The 21,292-nt window shown below is 38.4% G+C and overlaps 1 protein-coding gene across 1 annotated transcript in view; it reads right to left on the bottom strand.

Moving 5' to 3' along the window:
• LOC149535376 (uncharacterized) overlaps positions 1–21,292 on the bottom strand; it is a 116,302-nt gene that overhangs the window by 26,605 nt on the left and 68,405 nt on the right. Inside the window, exons 20-22 of the mRNA XM_089805784.1 lie at positions 9,267–9,326; positions 8,979–9,126; positions 8,762–8,823 (exon numbers count right to left, since the gene is read on the bottom strand). Coding sequence (XP_089661910.1) covers positions 8,762–8,823; positions 8,979–9,126; positions 9,267–9,326 — 270 coding nt within the window. The remainder of the gene's footprint in view (positions 1–8,761; positions 8,824–8,978; positions 9,127–9,266; positions 9,327–21,292) is intronic.

The raw sequence follows: 21,292 nt of genomic DNA, 5'->3' as shown, positions 1-21,292 counted from the left end.
TGGAAGTCTCTTGGGACAAACTGTACTTCCTTCTACTCTAATATATGTGAATTGCGAAAATTGGATGAACCAACTCCCATACTTCTTAACTTTTGCTTTTGCTTCCAATGAGAGCCTCTTAGCGGGTGTCCCTTGCAATACCCTTACTGTCTTCATGGCAAAGGCATCATCAAACATTTTATAATCCTTGGTGTTGTGCAAATGAAGCTGTGGATAGCACTTGTGCACCAAACATTGCCCCAGCCCATTACCAATCACTCCTAAGGCCTTAAGTCCAGGATTTTCATATAGTCTCACAATTAGATAGAAAAGATAGGGATCCCATATAGAATTGCTTTTGATTTTGCACGATCCTAAGTTGCAACTCTAAATTCTCGCTTATAATCCTAGCCCAATCAAGTTTTCTCTTTCCATTTTCAATTTCATCGATAAAGAAGTACATACAGTTCTCGAATTGCATACCTTGAGCTATGCCCATGATTCGGCTGAGAAGCACAATGAGATTACCGTACTTTGATTTGAAATCTAACTTGGTGGGCCTTGATAACTTGGTGACTCCCTTCTTTCCTTCGTGTAACCAATTATGCTTTAGATGAATGAAGTAGGCCTCTTGATTATCCTGAAATAGCTTAGCCGCCTGATCCATCATTACCACTGTCATGCTTTTATACTAGGGTATATTAAATGCTTCTTCGACCACTTGTCTGCCGATGTTGGCTAACACTCTTTTCCCTTCATCAAAAATGATGGACTTAGTAACAATATCAAATTGGGATGCACACTCTATTACCAATTCCGGACAAGGCAAGGTAGGAGGGAAAGCCGATGCGTATACAATTCTGCTCTTGTAGATCTTCTTTGCCATGGGGGATTGTCCTTCCTTCAAGCTATCCTTTAATTGTATCATGTTCACTGTACCGATATTGGTATCACTTATTCGCCTCACTTTCGAGAAAAAAGTGGTCTTAGGCATCATGTCTTCCTTGCCTTTTTTGGTATTCGTTCCCTTTGGGTTCTTACTTGCACTAACATCTACCATTCTAAACACTTATTTTTACCCCTTCCTTCTAAATGATATAGACTACACTTATCAATCTCCAACCTTCTTTCTATCAATGGAATTTAGCTTATTTATGCCTCTCCAAGTCCTATCTCTACACTTATCAATCTCCAACCTTCAACCTAGGGGTCAGACTACCACTTATTTCTGCCTCTTCGTTACCTTAGGATGGACTACACTTATATCTCCCAACTTCAAACCTAGGTTGGTCTAGCTTATTTCTGCCTCTCCAAGTGTCCTATCATGAAATCTACACTTATCTCTCCAAACTTTAGCCTATCAATGAAATGATGAAGTGGTTAGGTTGGTATAACTTATTTCTGCCTCTCCAAGTGTCCTATCATGAAATCTACACTTATCTCTCCAAACTTCAGCCTATCAATGGAATGATGAAGTGGTGGATGATGAATGCAAGAAGAATATAAGGGAAACTAACCAGACAAGAACAAGAAAGAGAATCCGCCTTTAAACCAATCTTCACCTCTAAAATGAATAGAATTTTCTCTTAAATCCCCCTTTACCAATAACTAGGTCCTCTTCAAATTTGGATCAGATTTCGAAAATTTCAATCCTCCATGCAAATAATGATGCCCTAGCCAAAATCAGAATTTCGACTTTCCTGAGATTGCCCACACTTGCCAAAAATCAGACCCATGGATCACATAGCCTCTTCACCAAGCAAAATCGCCTAAATCTGGAAGCAAAAATCTCAGCCTTTGGAAAGAAAATCAGACCTCAAAAAATCGTCAAAGCTGGGGAAAATTCAGATCTGCTCCAAAATCTGACCTAGGGGAGAAATTCGCCCAAAGTAGAAGAAGAAAATGCCGCCAAGCAAGGAGAAAATCTGCCCAAAAGTCGCCCAAATCTGCAAATTGCTCTTCTAGAAGAAAATCGCTCACCAAAGGAGGAGGAAGAAGGAATGAGGAAACAAGAGGGGGGGAGCCCCCTCTTATACCAAATTTTCTTGCCTCTCCAAGTGGGCCGACTTGCCTTGGAAGAAAACAAAATTTAATTAGCCTCTTTATTAATGGCCCAGATTTAAATGTCATACTAAAATTACTTAGCTCATAGTGAAATTAGCCTATTCAATTATCGGTTTTGATCAAAAATTGCAAAATAGAAACAAGGTTAGCCTAGGAGATGCCAAAATTTTCATTCAATAATGTTTTGGCAATTAAAATATCATTAAAATCAAATTTAGCAAGCTAAAATCCATTTTCAATTCCAATTTACCAACCTCTTTCAACATTTAAAAAATCTTCTAAGCAATATTTCAACCAATTTAATGAGATTTTGCAATTTAATCCACTTTCAATTTTGCAATGCAATTTTAATTTTTTAAACAAAAGAAATCATTTTTCTAACATTCAAAATCAATTTTCCAATTTCAATTTCACTATCAAAAATTTCTCTTTTGACCAAAAAAATCAAGATTTTCCAAAACAATTAAATCTAAAATTTATCTTGAAAATGTCCGAGCTTATATAATTATATCAAATTTTCAAAAATCCATCTAAGTCCAAAAATTTGCAAATTTATCGTGCCGAATATTGTTCTAAACATCGAAAAAAATGTTGCTTTTGCAATTTGGTTGGCCTAAGGATAAAATTACATGTTTCGGAAAATTAAGTTAACATCGGGTGAAAAAACAAATCACATCAAATCCCTCCTAGCCCAAAGGCGTCCAAGGTGTAAAATTTTTAAATCGAAAACTTTTGGACAACTCTGAAAAACTTGCCAAGGCAACCCAAAAAAAGGGGGTCCCCAAAATTTTGGGGCAATGGTGTGAAACCCTCACAACACTAGTTAGTTTCCTCAATTGACTTCCTTGCAAAAGTTGTTAACAAGCTTCTTCATCAAGAGAAAATCTCTAACAGGAGATACAGAACCTATAGCAACTATATTGTCAAAGTTTACATGACACAATCTTTTATGCCATAGCCAACTTTCATCTATTTGAGCAATCAAACAAGACTTCTACCCACTATTTAAAGAAATATGTTACCTCTTGTCTTCGATCTAGTAGAAATTTCCTTTCCATGGTCATTTAGGATCTTGCATATATCACCTTTGAAATGCAAACCATTCCCTTCATCTAACAATTGACCAACACTTAGAAGGTTATGTTTCAAACCTTCCACAAGAAAGACATCTTCAATGTTACTTTTGCCATCCAAAGTAATAGATCATCTTCCCTTGATCTTTCCACTAGAATTGTCTCCCCACTTTGCTTCTTCGTTGCATTACCCGATTCATGCATTTGTGTCACAAACCAGATCTGGGTCCATATCAAGTCCAAATTTGTGTATTGGTATGTACTAGATTCACGTAGGATTGGACAGACCCATAGGGACAATCTAGGCCCTGTATTAATCTGTCATGAATTCATGTGGACCTAGGGGAATCCATCACAAATCTATGCAAACCCTAAAGAATCTAGAGTGAATCTGCATGGATCCCCAGTGACACGCAAGGAAAACTTGGAATAAGTACACACGAATTCATATATATAATGCATTTTTTTTTAATATAGATATAGACGAATCCATACGAATCATAATTTGAAAATTAAATCATGAATCCGCCAATCAAATTCTTGTACCCAAACCCATCCTCGAATATGTATTGACAAATTAGCTTCTTCACCTTCATACTTCTCATAGCTTGCAAATTCTCTTTTGTCACCAATCATGTGTTGAGAGAATCCACTATCAATTACCCACTTATCTCCCTTTACAATTTGAGTCATTAGAATTTTCTCTTTATTGGTGAATCTAGAAGACATTTCCATGTCAGTAATAGAATTTGCATCATCTTTAATGATAGTGAGTGTGAGTCTCACATCATTATTGTCAGCTTCATCAAATTCTTCATCATAACACCTTCATCATCAAGAGCATACTAACATCTTTCCCTAGGATTAGGCTTATACTTGTACTTAAGAACTCTATTTGGACATCTAAATGCATGTCCTAACTTTCCATATGAAAAAAATTTAAAAGGCATTTCTCCTTTGTACTTACTGGTGGCAGGAGCTCTATATTGCATTCTTTTTTCAAAATTTGCTTCAAGTTCTTCAAGCTCTTTTTCTTCTTCTTCCATCTCCTCCATCTCTCTTTCCCATCTATTCAATTCCTCTCTTGGGTTTGTCATTCTAATATGATATTTGAATGTTCTTTCAAGTCATTAGGGGCTTGAATGTTGTCTCATTCTTTGGTAGCACACCACCTAAGGCACTTAAATCAAAATTTAACAAGCCCTTGTCACTGTCGTCACTGACCTTATTTCTTCAATAGATGCAACCTTGTTGTCATAGGCAAGAAGCAATGATCTCAAAACTTTAGCAACAACTTCATCTTCATCAAGTACACCACCAGTGCATCTAATAGCACACACTATCTCATTGATTTTTCAATAGGATGAGGTATTTTCATCTTCACTCATCCTCATGACTTCATATTTTCTTTTGAGGCTCTGCAGCTTGGCCATCTTTACTATGTTGTCATCTTCATAAAGAATCTCTAGCTTCTCCCATATCTGATTAGCTGTCTCCAATTCCATGACATTAATCATTGTTGCATCAGTCAATGTATTCGATAAAGCTTCTTTCGTTATAATGTTCTCCTTGTCGTCACTAATTTCATCTAGAGTTGGATTTTGCGGATTGTGAGAGTTCTTTGTGATCTTCCAACAGTCTTCATCAGTACTTTTGAGATGCACAATCATTATGTTCTTACACAATGCTTAGTTGGTCCATCAAATCTAGGATTGTCGTTGTTTGCTATCATCAGATCTCTCTCAAGCTATTAGACTTCCTCAAGGGACTAGGCTCTGATACCAATTGTTGGAAATAGAAGAAAGAAACTGAAAGGGGGGTTGAATCAATTACTTCCAAAACACAACTTAAAATCCCTTAAAGCCCTTAAAGCAATAAAACCTTATTCACTTATGCTTTGTTACTGATTGGCATAAAGTAAAACATGTCCACATAAATCAATAAGAAAAAAACACCACATAACACAAAGATTTTTATTGTAGAAATCCAAATAGGGTGAAATCCCCAGTGGGGCTAATACCCATAATGAGTTTACTACCTTGTTAGAAGTATGGCTTATTACAATAAGGGGAAAACATATGCATTCGGGCACACTGCCTAGAGCCCACTACTCAATCACCTTAGGGACCCATCCAAGGAAGTCTCACTGACTTACAAACACAATACAAACTACAATATGTTACATGAAATGAACTATAATTAGCATCTGATCATGACTAGTTCACTCCCTTGAAGTACAGACAGATCTCTCACTGCAATTCTTTCTACCACATGCAGACAAGCACTTCAGCTTTTAGTAGATCTAAAAAAAACTTAAAAACAAACCCCTAGCATCTACAACAAAAACATCTCTTGTGCAACACACAAATTCAAAACCTTCTTCATCATATTTATCAAGAACTAGATCAGCAAAACCTAATCTCAAAACATCCATCTCCTAGCAGCAAAATCAACCATCATGATCACTGCATGCTTTCTAAACATATCTTTGATCCATCTCAAACACCTTGAGATCATAACCCTATCCCCAAAATGTTCTACTGATTTTTATGATCTTCTAGCACGTCAGCCTAGGACAAAAACTTCCTTCAAATTCATTGAACTTGGTCACCTTAATCAGTGTAAACAATGTTAATTGCTAGCACATCAAGCACATAATCCTAGATCATCCTAAGGCATCACTAAAGCTCAAACAAACAAGCAAGTTCATCACTCTTTACGAATTTGCCAGTAATTTTGGCCTTCTCAAGAATGCTATTATTAAAATACTTGTAATTGTCTTGTGGATTATCAAAATCACAAACCCGTTGAATGGTAGACACGTTTCTATGTCCTTTACAATTCCCCAACTGCACGACCAAAGATCTTCTCACATTTTCTTGTGTGAACTCAAACTCTGCAACTCCATAACTCAATTACACTATCAAATAATGAATAACAAGTCTTCCTTTGAGATGCCATAACTCACTCAAAACATCATGTCAACATCTGAAGCTTTGTATACATCATGTAGACAACCTCTATTGCATCCCATGAGGTGAGCAACTCATCTTCAGTAACATACTTGACTAACTCTTCTATGTCATTTCCTGTTATTGGTGAAACAATATAGCAAACATTCATACTAAACGATAGACCTTTTTTTCAGCATGACTGAACATCCAAACTTTATGATAAACATACCATCATCAAGTGATAGTCATGTTGACATCAATAACACATCCAACTTGCCAATAGTAGATACATGTATCAATGGTCTGTTTGTGAATTTCTAGCATTATAGAAGGAAGGTGGTGTAAGCGGAAGAGGAATCATGAGAATTTCCATTTAGGTAGGGACCCAAATGGATGTTCATTTTTCTTACCACTAGGGCCAAGAGAGCCAAAGTTTCACTGTTGGACTTATATAGGGCAATCAAGGAACCTCCATTACAACTTTCCTCAAACTCTATAACAAAGGCTACTAAAACTTATGAGATAAAGCATGGATAGGGAAAGCAGATACAAGTACTCCACTAGATATGGACCCCAGGTGGATGTCTATGTTGCCTGCCACCGGGGTCAAGAGGACCAAATTTCCACTCTTGTACTTAGTGTGGTAAATGGCTTTGGCTAGACCTATCATATGTGTTATGTGTAATAAAGCTTATATGTGTTTGTGTACTTGTTTCTTATGTCATGATTATAGGGGGTTAGTGGCCTAGCTCAATTAGCAAGAGCTTTATATGGTAAAGCACAAGATCATGAGGTCTAATCTCCCCCTAGAGCCCATGTGGTATCATAGGATGTGTCACACTAGCATCATTAATCATGTTAAAAAAATTATTCAGCACACTGTAGTTTATAGGGGGTGTTGTACCTGATTCTTGTAATCTAAAAAATGTTATGATTATAGGATTCAAATCCACAATTGCAGTATTTGGACAAATTTTACTTGATAAGATGTAACTCTAACTCTATTTTGCTGCCATTGTGATTTTTAGGGTAGATTTGAGGGTAGACTAGGAAAGGGACATCACAAATTTGTCTGTGAGAAAGGTGTGAAGATGAGCGAATAAGATGTAATGATAATGAAATTGATTTTGCAAATGTTAGTTGTTTTGATAACAATATTAATTTGATGATCTTGAAAAGAATGGGATATAAAGGTGAAGGATTAGTTAAGTGTGAACAAGGAATGAAAGAGCCTCTTGAGTCAACAGTGAGACCAAAAGTATGTCTGTCTTTGGTATGCAGGAAGAGGAAAAATTAATACAGGTTTTACAGGTTGAAGCAAATAAAATCAAGGGAAGCAGTGTATTTAATGTAAACATTTCCATAGGCAAGGACATGTAAAGGAAAAGTGTTGGGATCGACATACTTGCAGTACTTGTGTTTTGAGAAATCATTGTGAAAAGACATGTTGGAACAAAGAGACAAAGAATGAGTCTATGATAGGTTGCATGAAGATGGATTGTGAATGGAGTTATGGATCAAGTTGGCAAAAGATCATAGACATGATCAAAAAAGCATTCAAGTATAAATGTTCATATGTTGATCAAAATCATGAAAAGTCTGAATACAGGTAAGGACATATAAAGGACAAGTGGTGGAGATCCTTGTAGTATCTGTGTTTTGATAAATCATTGTGAAAAGACATGTTGGAACAAGAGATAGGGAATGAATCTATGATAGGTTGCATAAAAATGGATTGTGGATGGAGTTATGGGTAAAGACATATTCGAACAAAGAGACAAGGAATGAATCTATGATAGGTTGCATAAAAATGGATTGTGGATGGAATTATGGGTCAAGTGGCACAATATTACAGATATGGTCAAAAAAGCATTCAAGTATAAATCTTCATTTGTTGATCAAAATCATGAAAGGTCTGAGTATTCAAGAAGGATGAATGAGTTGGGTCAAAGGAAAACATTGTCTACCAAGACATCTACAGATAGCGACTTTGCAGGAAGTTTCAGATCAAAGTTTTGAAGGTCTAAAGGACTGCCACAGCAGTTGGAGGATGCCTCGAGAAAGGCATCATGATTGAGAAAATATTTGAAGATCGAGAGATGGTTTGAAGAAATCAAGAAATGAAAAAGAATTTGAATAAATTTTAAGTTACCAAAAAGAATAAAAAATAAGACAGTGGTCTAAAGAAAAGGAATTTGTCAATGCAGCATCATTTGTGGTCAAAATTAGGGGAGAGTATTGGAAGATACGATTTGTGCCACCAATATTAAATGAGAAAAATAAATGAAATAGAGAATTCTGGAAGTGAATCTAAATAAGATAGACATTATTCTAGAATAGTGACAAAGAGTGAAAAACATCAAATAGTTGATCAGGTCGGCCTTAGTTCTGGAACAAACTATGTGAATTCTAGAGTTATCCATGAAGCTTCTAAAGATCTCTATACATATTGAGGCAATTGTAATGGATTGAGCATGAAGTGGCAAGATGATCAAGCGATCATAAGCAAGATGAGTTAGATGAATTTCATAGAATTCAAGAGCATGTGTGATGGTTTGTCTCAATGGATTACTGGATGCTAAGAAATTTATTTGTTTTTTGTATTTCTCAAATTGTATCATTCCACTCATCTCCATCCATCACCAACAGTTTTTACTCAAGATTAATAAAGTTGTTTAGCAACAAAATTACCTTCTGGTCTGGTTTTGCCTTCTTAGTCTGGTTTTCGAGTTCAGCTTCACTGGCATTTAGTTCTGAAATACAAAAATCATCGTTTGTGTCAGATAATTCTCTCCTTTCTTGTTCTTTTTCAAGCACCAAAATATCATAAAAGACAATATATCAAATTCATTCGTGTAATGTTCCATAAATAAAAACACAGAAACTAATGTATACCATGCCATAATACCTGTTACAAGGGCTGGACTATGTCCATTGAAGCTTTCATCTAATGTATAACCAGCAGTGATGGTGTTCTGCATTATTTTAGTGCTGCCATCTGCCTCAGTGACTTCAAAAGTTGAACTCCCGCAGCTTGTCTGTGGCTTCTGTCCATTCTATAATTGAGCATGGAAGAATGATGTTGATGTTTAATGTTTTGAAGTACTGATATATTACAATGTGTCTACAAATCTTATGGAAATGATTCTTTAAAAGCAGAAAGCTAGATTTTAAATTGTTGCAAATTTGCTCGTACTTTAGGTCTGTGTCTAGGAACCTTTGCCTTCTCCTTAGGATTCTTTGTTGGATCTAATGCCTGCATGAGAACCAAATTTTATTTTAGCAGACAAATAGAATTAAACTTTTACTGAAGTGCACTTTAGAATTCTAGTTTGTAAATAGAGCATTCAGCTTATATTTCAGATAAAAAATGTGTGAATCTCTCAAAAAATAAATTAATGTAAACTATATATGGATTTTCTTGTTAATTGTATTGAGTTGTATGCCATTCACTGAGGTTCCATTCTAGTTGTGGTTTGCCCATGATATGTGAGACAAAGGAGATGAGGTTGGGTGCAAGTACAAGCAACTTTTATGGAATAAATACTTTTCAAATAATCCAACCATGTGGTGCAACTGCATTGTACGTCTCTTTAAACCTCCAAATATTTCTTAGAATAAAAGTAAAAAATTGAAGTACTAAGAAACTTTGATGAAATAAATATTCTTCATATAATCCAAGCACATGGTGCAACGGCTTCCTGAATTCTGCAAAAATTTGGAAGAATAAAGTAAAACCCCAGAAAATAAAGAAAGCATTCACTTTTAGTACTGCTTTACCATTATATTGTTACAGTACACTTGCCCATTTCTTCTATTTCCCATCTAAAAAATTTCTCACATGATAAATCGTTATGAAAGTTGAGTATATCACCCTCTTCTCCTATTCAAACAAAATCAGATAAGGGATAAGAACATTACAAGAAAGCAAAGAAGCTTAGCCATACAGCTAGAAAACATGGAAGAGCTTTGAAACATCCCATTTTGCCAATCGAATATCAACATCTTCATGGAGTCAATATCTTCTGATGGTGTATTCACCCTTTGGAATTTTTATGTCGCAGCACAAGATATGCCCACATCTACGAAATCCAAAGGAAAAATGAAGTACAAGTATGACAAGGAGTTAGCTTGTGCAACTGCATTTCTTGTCTCATCTCCTCTGGATCAAGTATCTGACATAGAGATTGGACACGTTGACATAGTTGATTTCTTACAAAGGGTTGAAGCTCCTTCTAACAAAGAGATGAGTCAAATCAAGAGAAGTAACATTCATCTAGTGTCTACTTTTCCTATGGCTACCTTGTGTTGATGTTAGTTTTGTACCACTACATAACATATAGCAATTGAACACTTGATATGGGATATCAAATCCTCAATTCCTCTCTTGAAGAGTTAATACTCATGAAGACATGAGAATAACTCCAATGTTCCTTACACCTGTGGATGCTAACTCAGTTATCGATGTGATTTTCCGGTAATCACATAGGCGGGCTTACATTATTCATTTGAAGATAACTTGGTCTTTGGTGGAATGATGGTGATGGTCATTCGGTGTGAATGCCAAATGATGTTGATGGAGAAGGTGATGGTGATGGAGGGTGAATGTTCTTATGACTTACGTCTTTCTAACTCTCCTCTTCAAAACTCCAACTCCTAACTACTTGCTATTATACTCCTACTCCTATGAATGGAAAGATTAGCAAATGGATGAGGATCGAATCTAATGAAAGTTAACTAGTGGCTCCACCTCCATAGATGCAATGATTTAAAGGAAAATGAACTAGTTTACCACACAAGGCTTCCCAACAAACCGCTAGGATGCTAATGGCCTAGTTATTGATCCCTATCAAACATCCACTAATGCTACCATGCAACTATCCATCTACTCTTAATCTTACTTAGCAACTTGAAATGAAATCTATTTTAGCAACTTTAAAGGAAATCTTATTCTAATTAGTGGAAGTAGAAACCATGCAACAATACCAAAAGTTCTTAATCACCATGCAAGTTACAACAATGGGAAAAAAAAAGCGATTTTGGCATTATCTTATGCAACAATTTTCCCCGACCATTACAAATGAGAGCAAATGGCGTTATATAGAGGCCAAAATGTACAATCGATGGAAGAGATAAAGAGGCAAAACCAACGATCCAGATTGAATCCTAGAAGCCCTAATTAGGGTTGCCACCCCATTGGCCAATGAGAAGACGCACCTCATCAATGGACCAATGAAAAAAAAGGGAAAGTGGCAACCAATGAGGAGGCACCAAAATGGTGGCTAATCAAAATTAGACACTTGTCCTACCCTAGAAAAAAGAGAAATTACCACTTGGGTTTACATCAAATGATCTTCTAATATAAATCTCCCTTTTTCTTTCATTCTTTTAGCTAAGGCAATGAACCTAGCTAGCCTTTCATTGACTTCCTCCATGGGAGGGCAAGGTGTATGCTTTATTTTGAGCTCAGCCGATTTCATTATGTTGCTTGTTGCATGTAGTGTCTTTTCATGGTCCTTCTCATACTCTTTTGCATATCCGATAAAGGCATTGAGGGAGGAAAGGGTGCCCAAATGTTTCTTCTTAATAGCAACCTTTCCTAACTCATCCAATCTTGATCCAACTCTTGTCTCATCAATGTCCTCTTCTCTGATGTCTTCAAAATCAAGTGTCGCCCCAACGTCGCTCATCATGGTTGAAATTGAAGTGTCGACACTTGGGCTGTGCTATGCAACTATATTCTGTATCTCCTCGAGTGTTCCCAATTTGGTAGTCAAGGCAACAAACCAAGACTCAACCATACTCAATCCTCTTTCATCAACCAAGTTGGCCCTTTCCAAATATGCCTCTAGTAGCCCAATGAATGCTAGTAGCCTGAGAATAGCTAAATCCTTGACTGGAAGGAAATCCTTCCACTCCTCTTCAAATATTCTGAATTTGTTTCTAATAGTCACTAATGACTGGAATGTCGAGATGAAGGAAGGCAAGAAATTCTACCGATCTTGGATTGTATCATGGATCCAATCCCTAACTTCATGTAACTGAGCCAATATCTCTTCTAGGTTGCTCCCGCTGTCTTGAGGAAAGGCTATCTGGTGCAACTATTGGATAGGTTGGCAATCTCTCCAATATTTGTTCTTGGCCTCCAACTTTACAATCCTTTCATTTGTCTTCCTCAACCTTTCTCTGATTAAAGCTATACCTTCCTAGATCTCCTCACATTCCATGTCATTTGTGTTTCTTCCCAAGTTGTGCTCTATTATTTCATATTCTTGAGTTGCAATCTCATCCAATGCCTTGTTGACTATTGGTATAGCAATTTGAACCTTTTGGTGACCATCATTGTCACTCCTGATTACATTTGCCACTACCTTCACCATTTGTTTTTGGTTCTCGCTTATCACCCTTTTCTATTAATCCTTGGATGTCCTCAACTGTTCGGGTAGTTACTACCTTGCCTCTTGGCATAAGCATTTGCCTTAACCATAGTGGTGCGGTGCATCTCTCCAAATTTGGATTTGGTTCAACTAACAAAACATCACCAACGGCCTCAGGCGCTTGACTTATTTCCTCAATATCAATCGGTCCATTTTCTTCTCCACTAGTAACTGTCATGTCATCTCCTTGTTGGTTTTCTGAGAGAGGAGAGTACTCAATGCTATTATTGTAACCACTTGACTCTGAATTAGAGCTCACTTCTATTGTGAGGTTTTCACACATCGCCCCAAAATCTTGGGGACCCCCTTTTTAATCGCCTTTAGGGCCAGTGGAGAAGGTTAGATGTATTTTTCGCCCGGTTTCAACTTGATTTTCCAGAGCTATCAGTTCTATCCTTAGGCCGAATAAGTTCAAAATTGATTTCAACTTGGCAGGATAAGATTGTGAATTTTGTACTTAGACGATTTCTTTTGAAAATTTGGATTTAATTGTAAATTTGAATGATTTTCAAATAAGGAAATTTTTCGTTAGACTTAGGTTCTTGGAAAATCTTATTTTTTTTGGTGAAATAGAATTTAATTTTGTAAGATGAAGTTAAATTGCAAAATCGATTTTTACTCTAGAGGCAATTTTATTTTTTGTCATAAAATTTTAATTATTTAGCAAAATCGATTTAGAGGGAAATTGCAAAAAAATTGGCTTTAATAGATTAAATTTGCCTTGAAAGCTTTTGGTATTTAATGAAATTGGTAAATTAATATTAAGAAATGGCTTTTGGTTAGCCAAAATTCAACTTCAAGGATGTATTAATTAGCAAACCCTCATTAAATAGAAATTTTTAGCATCCCCAAGGCACCATTCAATTTCGTTTTGCAATTTGTGGTTAATTAGTAAATTAAAAGTGCAGTTTTCATTTTAGAAAATTAAAATTTTGGCAAAGTATTTAAAGTGGACCACTAACTTAGCTTTAATTTTGTTTTTTTTTTCCTCTATAGGACCAAGTCGGCCAGCCTGGGAGGAAGGTGAAAGCTGCTATAAAGGGAGTCCCCTCCCATTTCATTTTCATCAATTCATTTGCTCCTCATGCTTGGGCGAATTTGAAGCAAGGGCAGATTTCCAGACTTGGGCGAAATTGGTGGAAGGCAGTTTTTTGGCGATTTTTGGGCAATTTCTCCATTGCCATTGTTGGGCGATTTGTCTAAGGGCCAAATTTTTTGCGTTTTTGGGGATTTTTGCTCCACTTTGTGGGCTGCGATTTGTGCCCTAGGTGGCAGATTTTACAGATTTTGCTCCTTCTTTGCTTGGGTGAATTTTGTGGAAGGGCAGATTTTTTTTCATGCTTAGCCGAATTTTGTGAGGGCCGAAATTTGGGGAAGACAAAATTCTGATTTTCTAGAGGGTCTGCAATTTTTATATTAGATTTGGGCAATTTTGTTGGGAGAAGAGATACATATGAAAGTTTGATTTTTGCATAGAAGGCAAGTGTTGGATAAGCTTAGAGGCTTTGTTTTCTAATTTGCAAAGGGATTTGTAATTTTTTGATGTCATATTCCGGGTTCCGAAAAGTTGCTGTAAGATTATTAGTTAAGGTGAAAGTCATCATCTAGAGTTGCAAGGAGTGCTTAAGCTGACATCCATTCTTTCGCTCTTTTCTAAGAATTGCACTACTTGGTTCTTCTTGCCTTTTGGTCCACCACTCTACCATCCCGTAATAGGGCGACGAGCATGGAGGATGATAGTGCAAGTAAGAATCCAAAGCGGGCAAACGCTAAGAAAGACAAAGAGGATATGACGCCCAAAACTTCCTTCTTCTCGAAAATGAAGAAAATAACCGATACTAATATCGCTACAGTGGACATGATACGGATGAGGGACAGACTAAAGGAAGGACAATCCCCCTTGGCAAAGAGGATATACAAGAGCGGAATTGTACATGCAGCAGCTTTTCCTCCTACTTTGCCTTGTCCGGAATTGATTATGGAGTGTGCATCCAAATTTGATCTAGACAGTAAATCCATCATTTTTGGCGAAGGGAAGAGAGTGTTGGCCAACATTGGCAAACAAGCAATTGAAGAGACATTTAATATTCCCCAGAGCAAGGGCATGACAGTTGTAATGGTGGATCAGGCGGCCAAATCATTTCAAGGTAACCAAGAGGCCTACTTCTCACATCTAAAGCGGAATTGGATACACGAAGGAAGGAAAGGAGTTAACAAATCAACAAAGCTTACAGTGGCAGATTTCAAGCTGGAATATGGCGATCTCATTGTTCTTCTCAACCGGATCATGGGCCTAGCTCAAGCTATGCAATTCAAAAACTGGATGTACTTCTTCATTGATGAAATTGAAAAGGGAAAAGGAAAATTTGATTGGGCTAGGATCATAAGTGAAAATTTAGAGTTGCAACTTAGAACAGTTCAAAACCAAAGGCAATTCTACATGGGATCCTATCTGTTTTACTTAATTGCTAGATTGTATGAGAGTCCGGAACTTAGGGCCTTAGGAGAGATTGGTAATGGGCCGGGGCAATATTTGGTGCATGAATGCTATCCGCAGCTTCATTTGCACAATAACAAGGATTACAAGATGTTTTGCGATGCATTCGCCATGAAGACAGTAAGGGTATTACAAGGGGCGCCTGCTAAGAGACTTTCACCGGAAGCAGAAGCAAGGATTAAGAAGTTTGGGAGTTGGTTCATCCAATTCCCGCAATTCACATACATTAGAGTGGCAGGAAGTACAGTTTGTCCCAAGAGGCTTCCAAGATACCCGCCCGACAAGGTAGTTTTGATGGAATTGGCTAGGCAGCTTGAGCACTATGATAGAGTAATGAGGAATGAGGGGAAAACAGGCGTTTCCTTCTCAATTATAATTGGCAATGATAGTTGCCCAAATCGGGCCACCTTTGAGGCTGCGGAAAAGGAATTGGAGTGGTATCATCTAGGATGGTACAGAGCAAGGCAAGGATTCGACCCTGTTGGTCTTATCAAGGCATCTCATGGAAGCGAATTTAAGCATGTTCCCACTATAGAGGACTTTTGGGCCAATGCAAAGGATGATTTTCACGTGAGAAAGTTAGCTTTCTCGAGATTGTCGGTGAACATGATGAGAGATATCAGATGGAGAGGCCTTGATATTCCCGATCAATTGGAAGATGATCGTAGTGTGTTGAGAGAAGACTATGAGACAGTAGTTGGAACAGAGTTGAATTCAGTGGATTGGGACGATCATCAGGATCCTTCCTTGGAGGCAGTCACAAGGGCAGTAGATTTGCATACCGAGTTGTGGTATAATGCCAAGTTGAGAAAGCTACAAAGACAAAAGGTTCTCCTTACTTATGAGATGATGAAACCGAAGGAAGGTCTAGTAGAATCAATCGGACAGAAGGGTGAAGGAAGTGGCCGGCAATCGGAGACAGTTAGAAATAGCAAGAAGAGGGCTTTGGAGGTAGAGAAAAGCCAAGAACGTTCGGAACCTCCAGCCAAGAGACAGCGGGCAGCGCCGTCAAGGGAGAGTATAACTAAGGCTAGAAGCCAAGAGGTCAATTCGAGTGATAAAGGGGCCGCAGTGGAGGTGAGCTCTGATTCGGAATCAAGTGACTACCAGATTCAGAACACTTGAAGAAATTCATGATGAGATTGCACAACACGGCCCAAGCGTCGACACTTCCATTTCGACCATGATGAGCGACGTTGGGGTGGCGCTTGATTTTGAGGGTATTAGAGAGGAGGATGTCAGTGAGACAGGATTTGGATCGAGATTGGATGAGTTAGGAAAGGCTGCCGTCAAAAGGAAACATCTGAACACCCTTTCCTCACTCAATGCTTTTATTGGGTTTGCAAAGGAATATGAGAAGGATCACGAAAGGATACTACAAGCAGCAAACAGCGTGGCAAAGTCAGCAGAACTCCGAGCGAAGCACACACCTTGTCCTCCTATGGAAGAAGTTAACGAAAGGCTAGCTAAGTTCATTGCCTTAGCTAAAAGAACAAAAGAAAAAGGAAGAATTATATTAGAAGATCATCGTATGTAAGCCCAAGTGGCAACTTTCTCTTTCTTCTAGAATACGACAAGTGTTTGTTTCTGATTGGCCACCATTTTGGTGCCTTCTCATTGGTTGCCACTTTTGCACTTTTTTCATTGGTCCATTGATGAGGTGGCATCTTCTCATTGGCCGATGGGGTGGCAACCCTAATTAGGGTTTTGGATCCAATCTGGATCGTCGATCTTGTTTTGATCTCTACCGTCCATTGTATTTTGGACCTCTATATAAGGCCATTGGCTCTCATTTGTAAAGGGAAGGGGGTTGGAGAAATTGTTGCGAAAATAATACCAAAGTGCTCTCTTTTTCATTGCATGTTGACTAAGAACATTGGGTGTTATTGCATGTTTTCTACTTCCACATAGTTAAATTTTCTTTTCAAGTTGAAGCAATTTCATTTCAAGTTGTTAGAGTAAGAGTAAAATAAAATGGATAGTTGCATGGTAGCTTTGGTAGATGTTTGATAGGGGTCAACACTAGGCCACTAGCATCCTAGCGGCTGGTTGGGAGGCTTTGTGTGGTGATCTAGTTTACTTTCCTTTGAAGCGTTGCATCTATGGAGGTAGGGCCGCTGGTTAGCCTTCATTAGATTCGATCCCCGTCCATCTGCTAACCTTCCATTCTTAGGAGTAGGAGTAGTTGAGCAGCCAAATTTCATGCTTAGAAGAGGTTAGTTAGAGAAGTAAACCAAAACGTCGGCATTCTCACCTTCCATCGCCATTCACCCTACATTGCCATCATCGCGCCATCAACATCATCTAGCATTCACACCGAACCACCATCTCCATTTTCTCACCAAGATCCAAATTTTTCTCAAACAAGAAAACGTAAGGCCGCCTACGTGATTACCAGCAAATCACATTGATAAAACTGAGCGAGTATCCAACGGTGTAAGGAACATTGGAGTTATACTCATGTCCCATGAGAGAACTTTTCAAGAGAGGAATTGTGTATTTGATATTTTGTATCAAGCATCCAATTACTAATATGTTATGTAGTGACACAAAACTCGCATCAACATTATTTGGCGCTAGAAGAAGGGCAAGAAATTTTCCTTTTTGAGAAACTTTCAAGATAAGTATGAAGAAGAATGGTGCTTCCTAGATCAAATCAACCTAGAGCAACTTGGAGAACACTTCAGGATCACCTTGTAGCCAATTTGGGCTCAATTGCTTGGGAGGAAAGTGAAAACACCAGAGAGTATTTGGACACCATTGAAGTATTGAATCAAGAAGAAAGGAAAGCAAGAGCTATTGAAAGGAGAATTCAAAGGAAGTTGGAACGCCAAAGAGAATTGGAAAGGAAGCTTGAGAGAGAAAGAAAGGCGCAAAGACAAGCTCAAGCTATTATCAAAGAAAACTCGAATTAGAGAATCACTTGAGTCGGGTCTGAACTATATTCAAGCTGGATAGAAAGATTGGATCTTTTTCCCCTGAAAGATTTGAGAGATTGATATCGAATAAGAGACAGAGGATATTGAGAAATACACCACACCAAGAAGAAGACTTACTTGTGTTAGAATCTCCCAAAAGGTCAAGGAATCGTCAGGTAGCTGATATCTCAAACTTAGCTAGCTCCTCAAGTGGTCAAACAATCCAAGCTTTGGTTAATTTTCCAGTTCAAGTTCAAGTTCAAGTTCAAGCCAATCAACCAACAATGGCTCAACCACCATGGATTCAAAACAATGCTTCACCCATTTCATTCCAACAGTACCATGATCTACCTAAGAATCTTGAGGTTTTTTGCTCCAAGTTTTTTGTCAATAACCCTAACCGCACAGCAGAAGAGCATATCAAAGTGTTTCAAGAGGCATTATGCAACAGAAGAATTCAAGAAGAAGATGTTGCATGTAGGCTTTTCCCCTATTCATTGAGTGAGGAACCATATTACTGGTTTGTCAATTTGCCAGCATCATCAATAACGGGATGGGTTCAACTCAGGGAAGCCTTTATTGCAAAGTTTGGTATGCCCACCACACCACTGGAGTTACATAGAATGTTTGTGGACATCAGGAGACGTGATAAAGAGTCAATAAGTTCCTTCAATTATCGTTTCCATAAGGCTTACACGAGATTGCAAGCTCCTTACACAATAACAAAGGCAGGTGCATTGGAAGCATACTACAGTGCCTTAGACAGCCAGACGGCTATGTTCACAAGGATGGCGAATCCTGCTCCTACAGCGCTAACTGAGGCTTACACTAAAGCAATTAAGATTGGGAGGCAATTAGGCCAACAAGGAATAGAACCTCAAAGTGTAAGGTATCCGAACAATCCAGTTCCACAACTTGCTTACCAAGCTCCTACAAATCAATTGGTGGTACACCGGGGACCTCCATTATCTCAAGCACCACCCTCAGTACCAGTTTATCTACAAGGTGCAGGTTCCTCCACGAGGACACAAGAAGAGAAGGATGAGATGAAAGAGTTGATTGACCAAGTCAAGAAGCTATCCACGGAAGTCACCTATTTGAGAAATCAGAACAATCAACTCCAAAGTTCCCATAGAAACAACCAAGGAAGCAATTATCAGAACCAAGGGAATAATTACCAGAATCAAGGTGGAAGTTATCAAGGAGGGTATCAAAGAAACCATCAAGAAGGGGGATACCAAAGAAATTATCAGGATAGAGACTACCAAAGAAACAATCAAGGTGGTGGTTATCAAAGGAACTATCAAAACAACAACTATCAAGGTAACAATCAGTCACAAGACCAAGGATATAGCAATCAGTCTAATCAAAGGAAGACTTGGAACACAGGCCCAAACAATGGAAATGTGGTGTCGCCACTTGATAATCAGGCCTCAGCGGACAGTAGACCGGTAGATAGAATATTTCTAGCTGAGTCCGCTATGTCCAAATATTGCAGATTTCATGAGACTGATTTACATTCGGAGTTAGGATGTGCTGAGTTCAAGAGGGCATCTAACCTGTTTCAAAACATAATAGATGAGTCAAATAGTCAGGAAGATGTGAAGGTCACGGGGTATGAGATTGTTCCATCCCCGGGATATGATCAGTGTTTGACTTTTGAGGAGTTTTCATTCCCGCCAGAATCTGAAGCATATAAAGAGCACCAAGGAAGATTTCCACCCGAATCGGCCAATGGGCCAGTTAGCGAGGTGATAAATCAAAATGAATATAACAATGAGTCGGATTTTTCTTTCCCACCTTTGGAGGATACTATTCTAGTTCAAGGAACAGGGGGGAATCAAACATTTCAACAACCGGCTAGCAACGCAAGATTTTATCAGAGAAACAACAGGAGGAATGACGGACCCTTCACATCCTCCATTCCCCTGAATAATTTCAATACACCTCCACACCCCAATGCGAGCAATGTACCAAATGCTTCAAGGGATGCCCCTGAATACAGACAGAGTAACCATAGCAGTGGGAATGGACAACAGAATTTTCAACAGGGTATACAAAAGAACAATCAAGATGTTCAAAGATCACAGAATGTCCAGTCGACACAAGAAACAAATAGAGGAAGAACGGGAAACAACACTGTCAATAACGAAGAATTGAAGAAGTTGGGACAAAGTGTGACAGAGGAGATGAGGAAGATCAAGATCAGTCTCCCTTTGTTCGAATTACTGAAGATAGCAGAGGTTAGGGATACGTTCCTTAACAATTTGAAGGACAACAAACCACAAGGATCTCAAACTCAAAGTACAGTAACACATACTCAAGGGAGGTCTCCTCCTAATTTGGTGCATGTAATCCAAGACGCTCTAGGAGCGAATATGACAAATTCATCTCAAGAAATTTCGTATGGTGAGGGGGAGAACCCTACACAAGAGGTTGCATATGGCGACATTAGCAGTTTCGATGGCCAGTTAGGGCCTCAACCAATTTATGTGGCTCAAGGATCGACGCCTATAGAACAACAAACTCAAAAGAGTCAAAATCCGGTGAACAATAAAGAAAAGGTGAAGAAGGAAGAGATTACTCAAACAATAGATTTCGGAGTGAAGCCAAAGCAAGCACATAAGACACCTGTGGTATATTATCAAGGGAAAGAGGAACCAGCCCCATTCTTGTTGTCAGTAAGGATGTTCGGGAAGTTGCTTCACAATTGTTTGATAGATTCAGGAGCATCAAGCAACGTCATGCCTTTGAACATTTGCAGAAGGTTAGGAATCACGCCTTTGGACTCCAACAGAAGAGTTACTCAATTGGATAAAACGGAAGTGCCAGTGGTAGGAGAATTACACAATATACATATGCAGTTGGCATCTGATCCGAGGATGGAACACATGGTAGACATTTCAGTAGTGGATGTAGCCGATACCTACGAATTGATCCTAGGGAGAGATTGGGCTAGAAAATTGAATGGATATATGGCTACTGACTTCTCCCACATGTGGCTCCCATGGAAAGGTTTGGCGAATCAAATTAGAATTGATAGCACCCCAAGGTTGAGATTGACAGTGACCGAAAATGGGGAGTCAAACGAAATATTGTTTGTGGAGACAAATATGAGCACCTACAAACCAAAGAAAGTAGAAGTATTGACAATGAATATCATAAGCAAAGGAAGGGATTCCACTGAGATCCTGATTGAGTCAGATCCAGATGCTTCGTCCGATGAGGGTGAAGGCATGTTTGAAAATTTCAAGAATTTCGTGACTAGGACCGTGCAACAAGGAATGGAGTTGGGTAACCGAACACCAGTAAGAGACTTATTATTACCCAATTGGTGCAGAATTCACAATGCATTCCACTCGGAGTTATC

The sequence above is a fragment of the Cupressus sempervirens genome, chromosome 10 (assembly GCF_028749045.1).
Source record: "Cupressus sempervirens isolate cs-2001-9-10 chromosome 10, ASM2874904v1, whole genome shotgun sequence".
In the NCBI taxonomy this organism is placed as follows: domain Eukaryota; kingdom Viridiplantae; phylum Streptophyta; class Pinopsida; order Cupressales; family Cupressaceae; genus Cupressus; species Cupressus sempervirens.
This window is presented reverse-complemented; position numbering and strand designations above follow the sequence as displayed.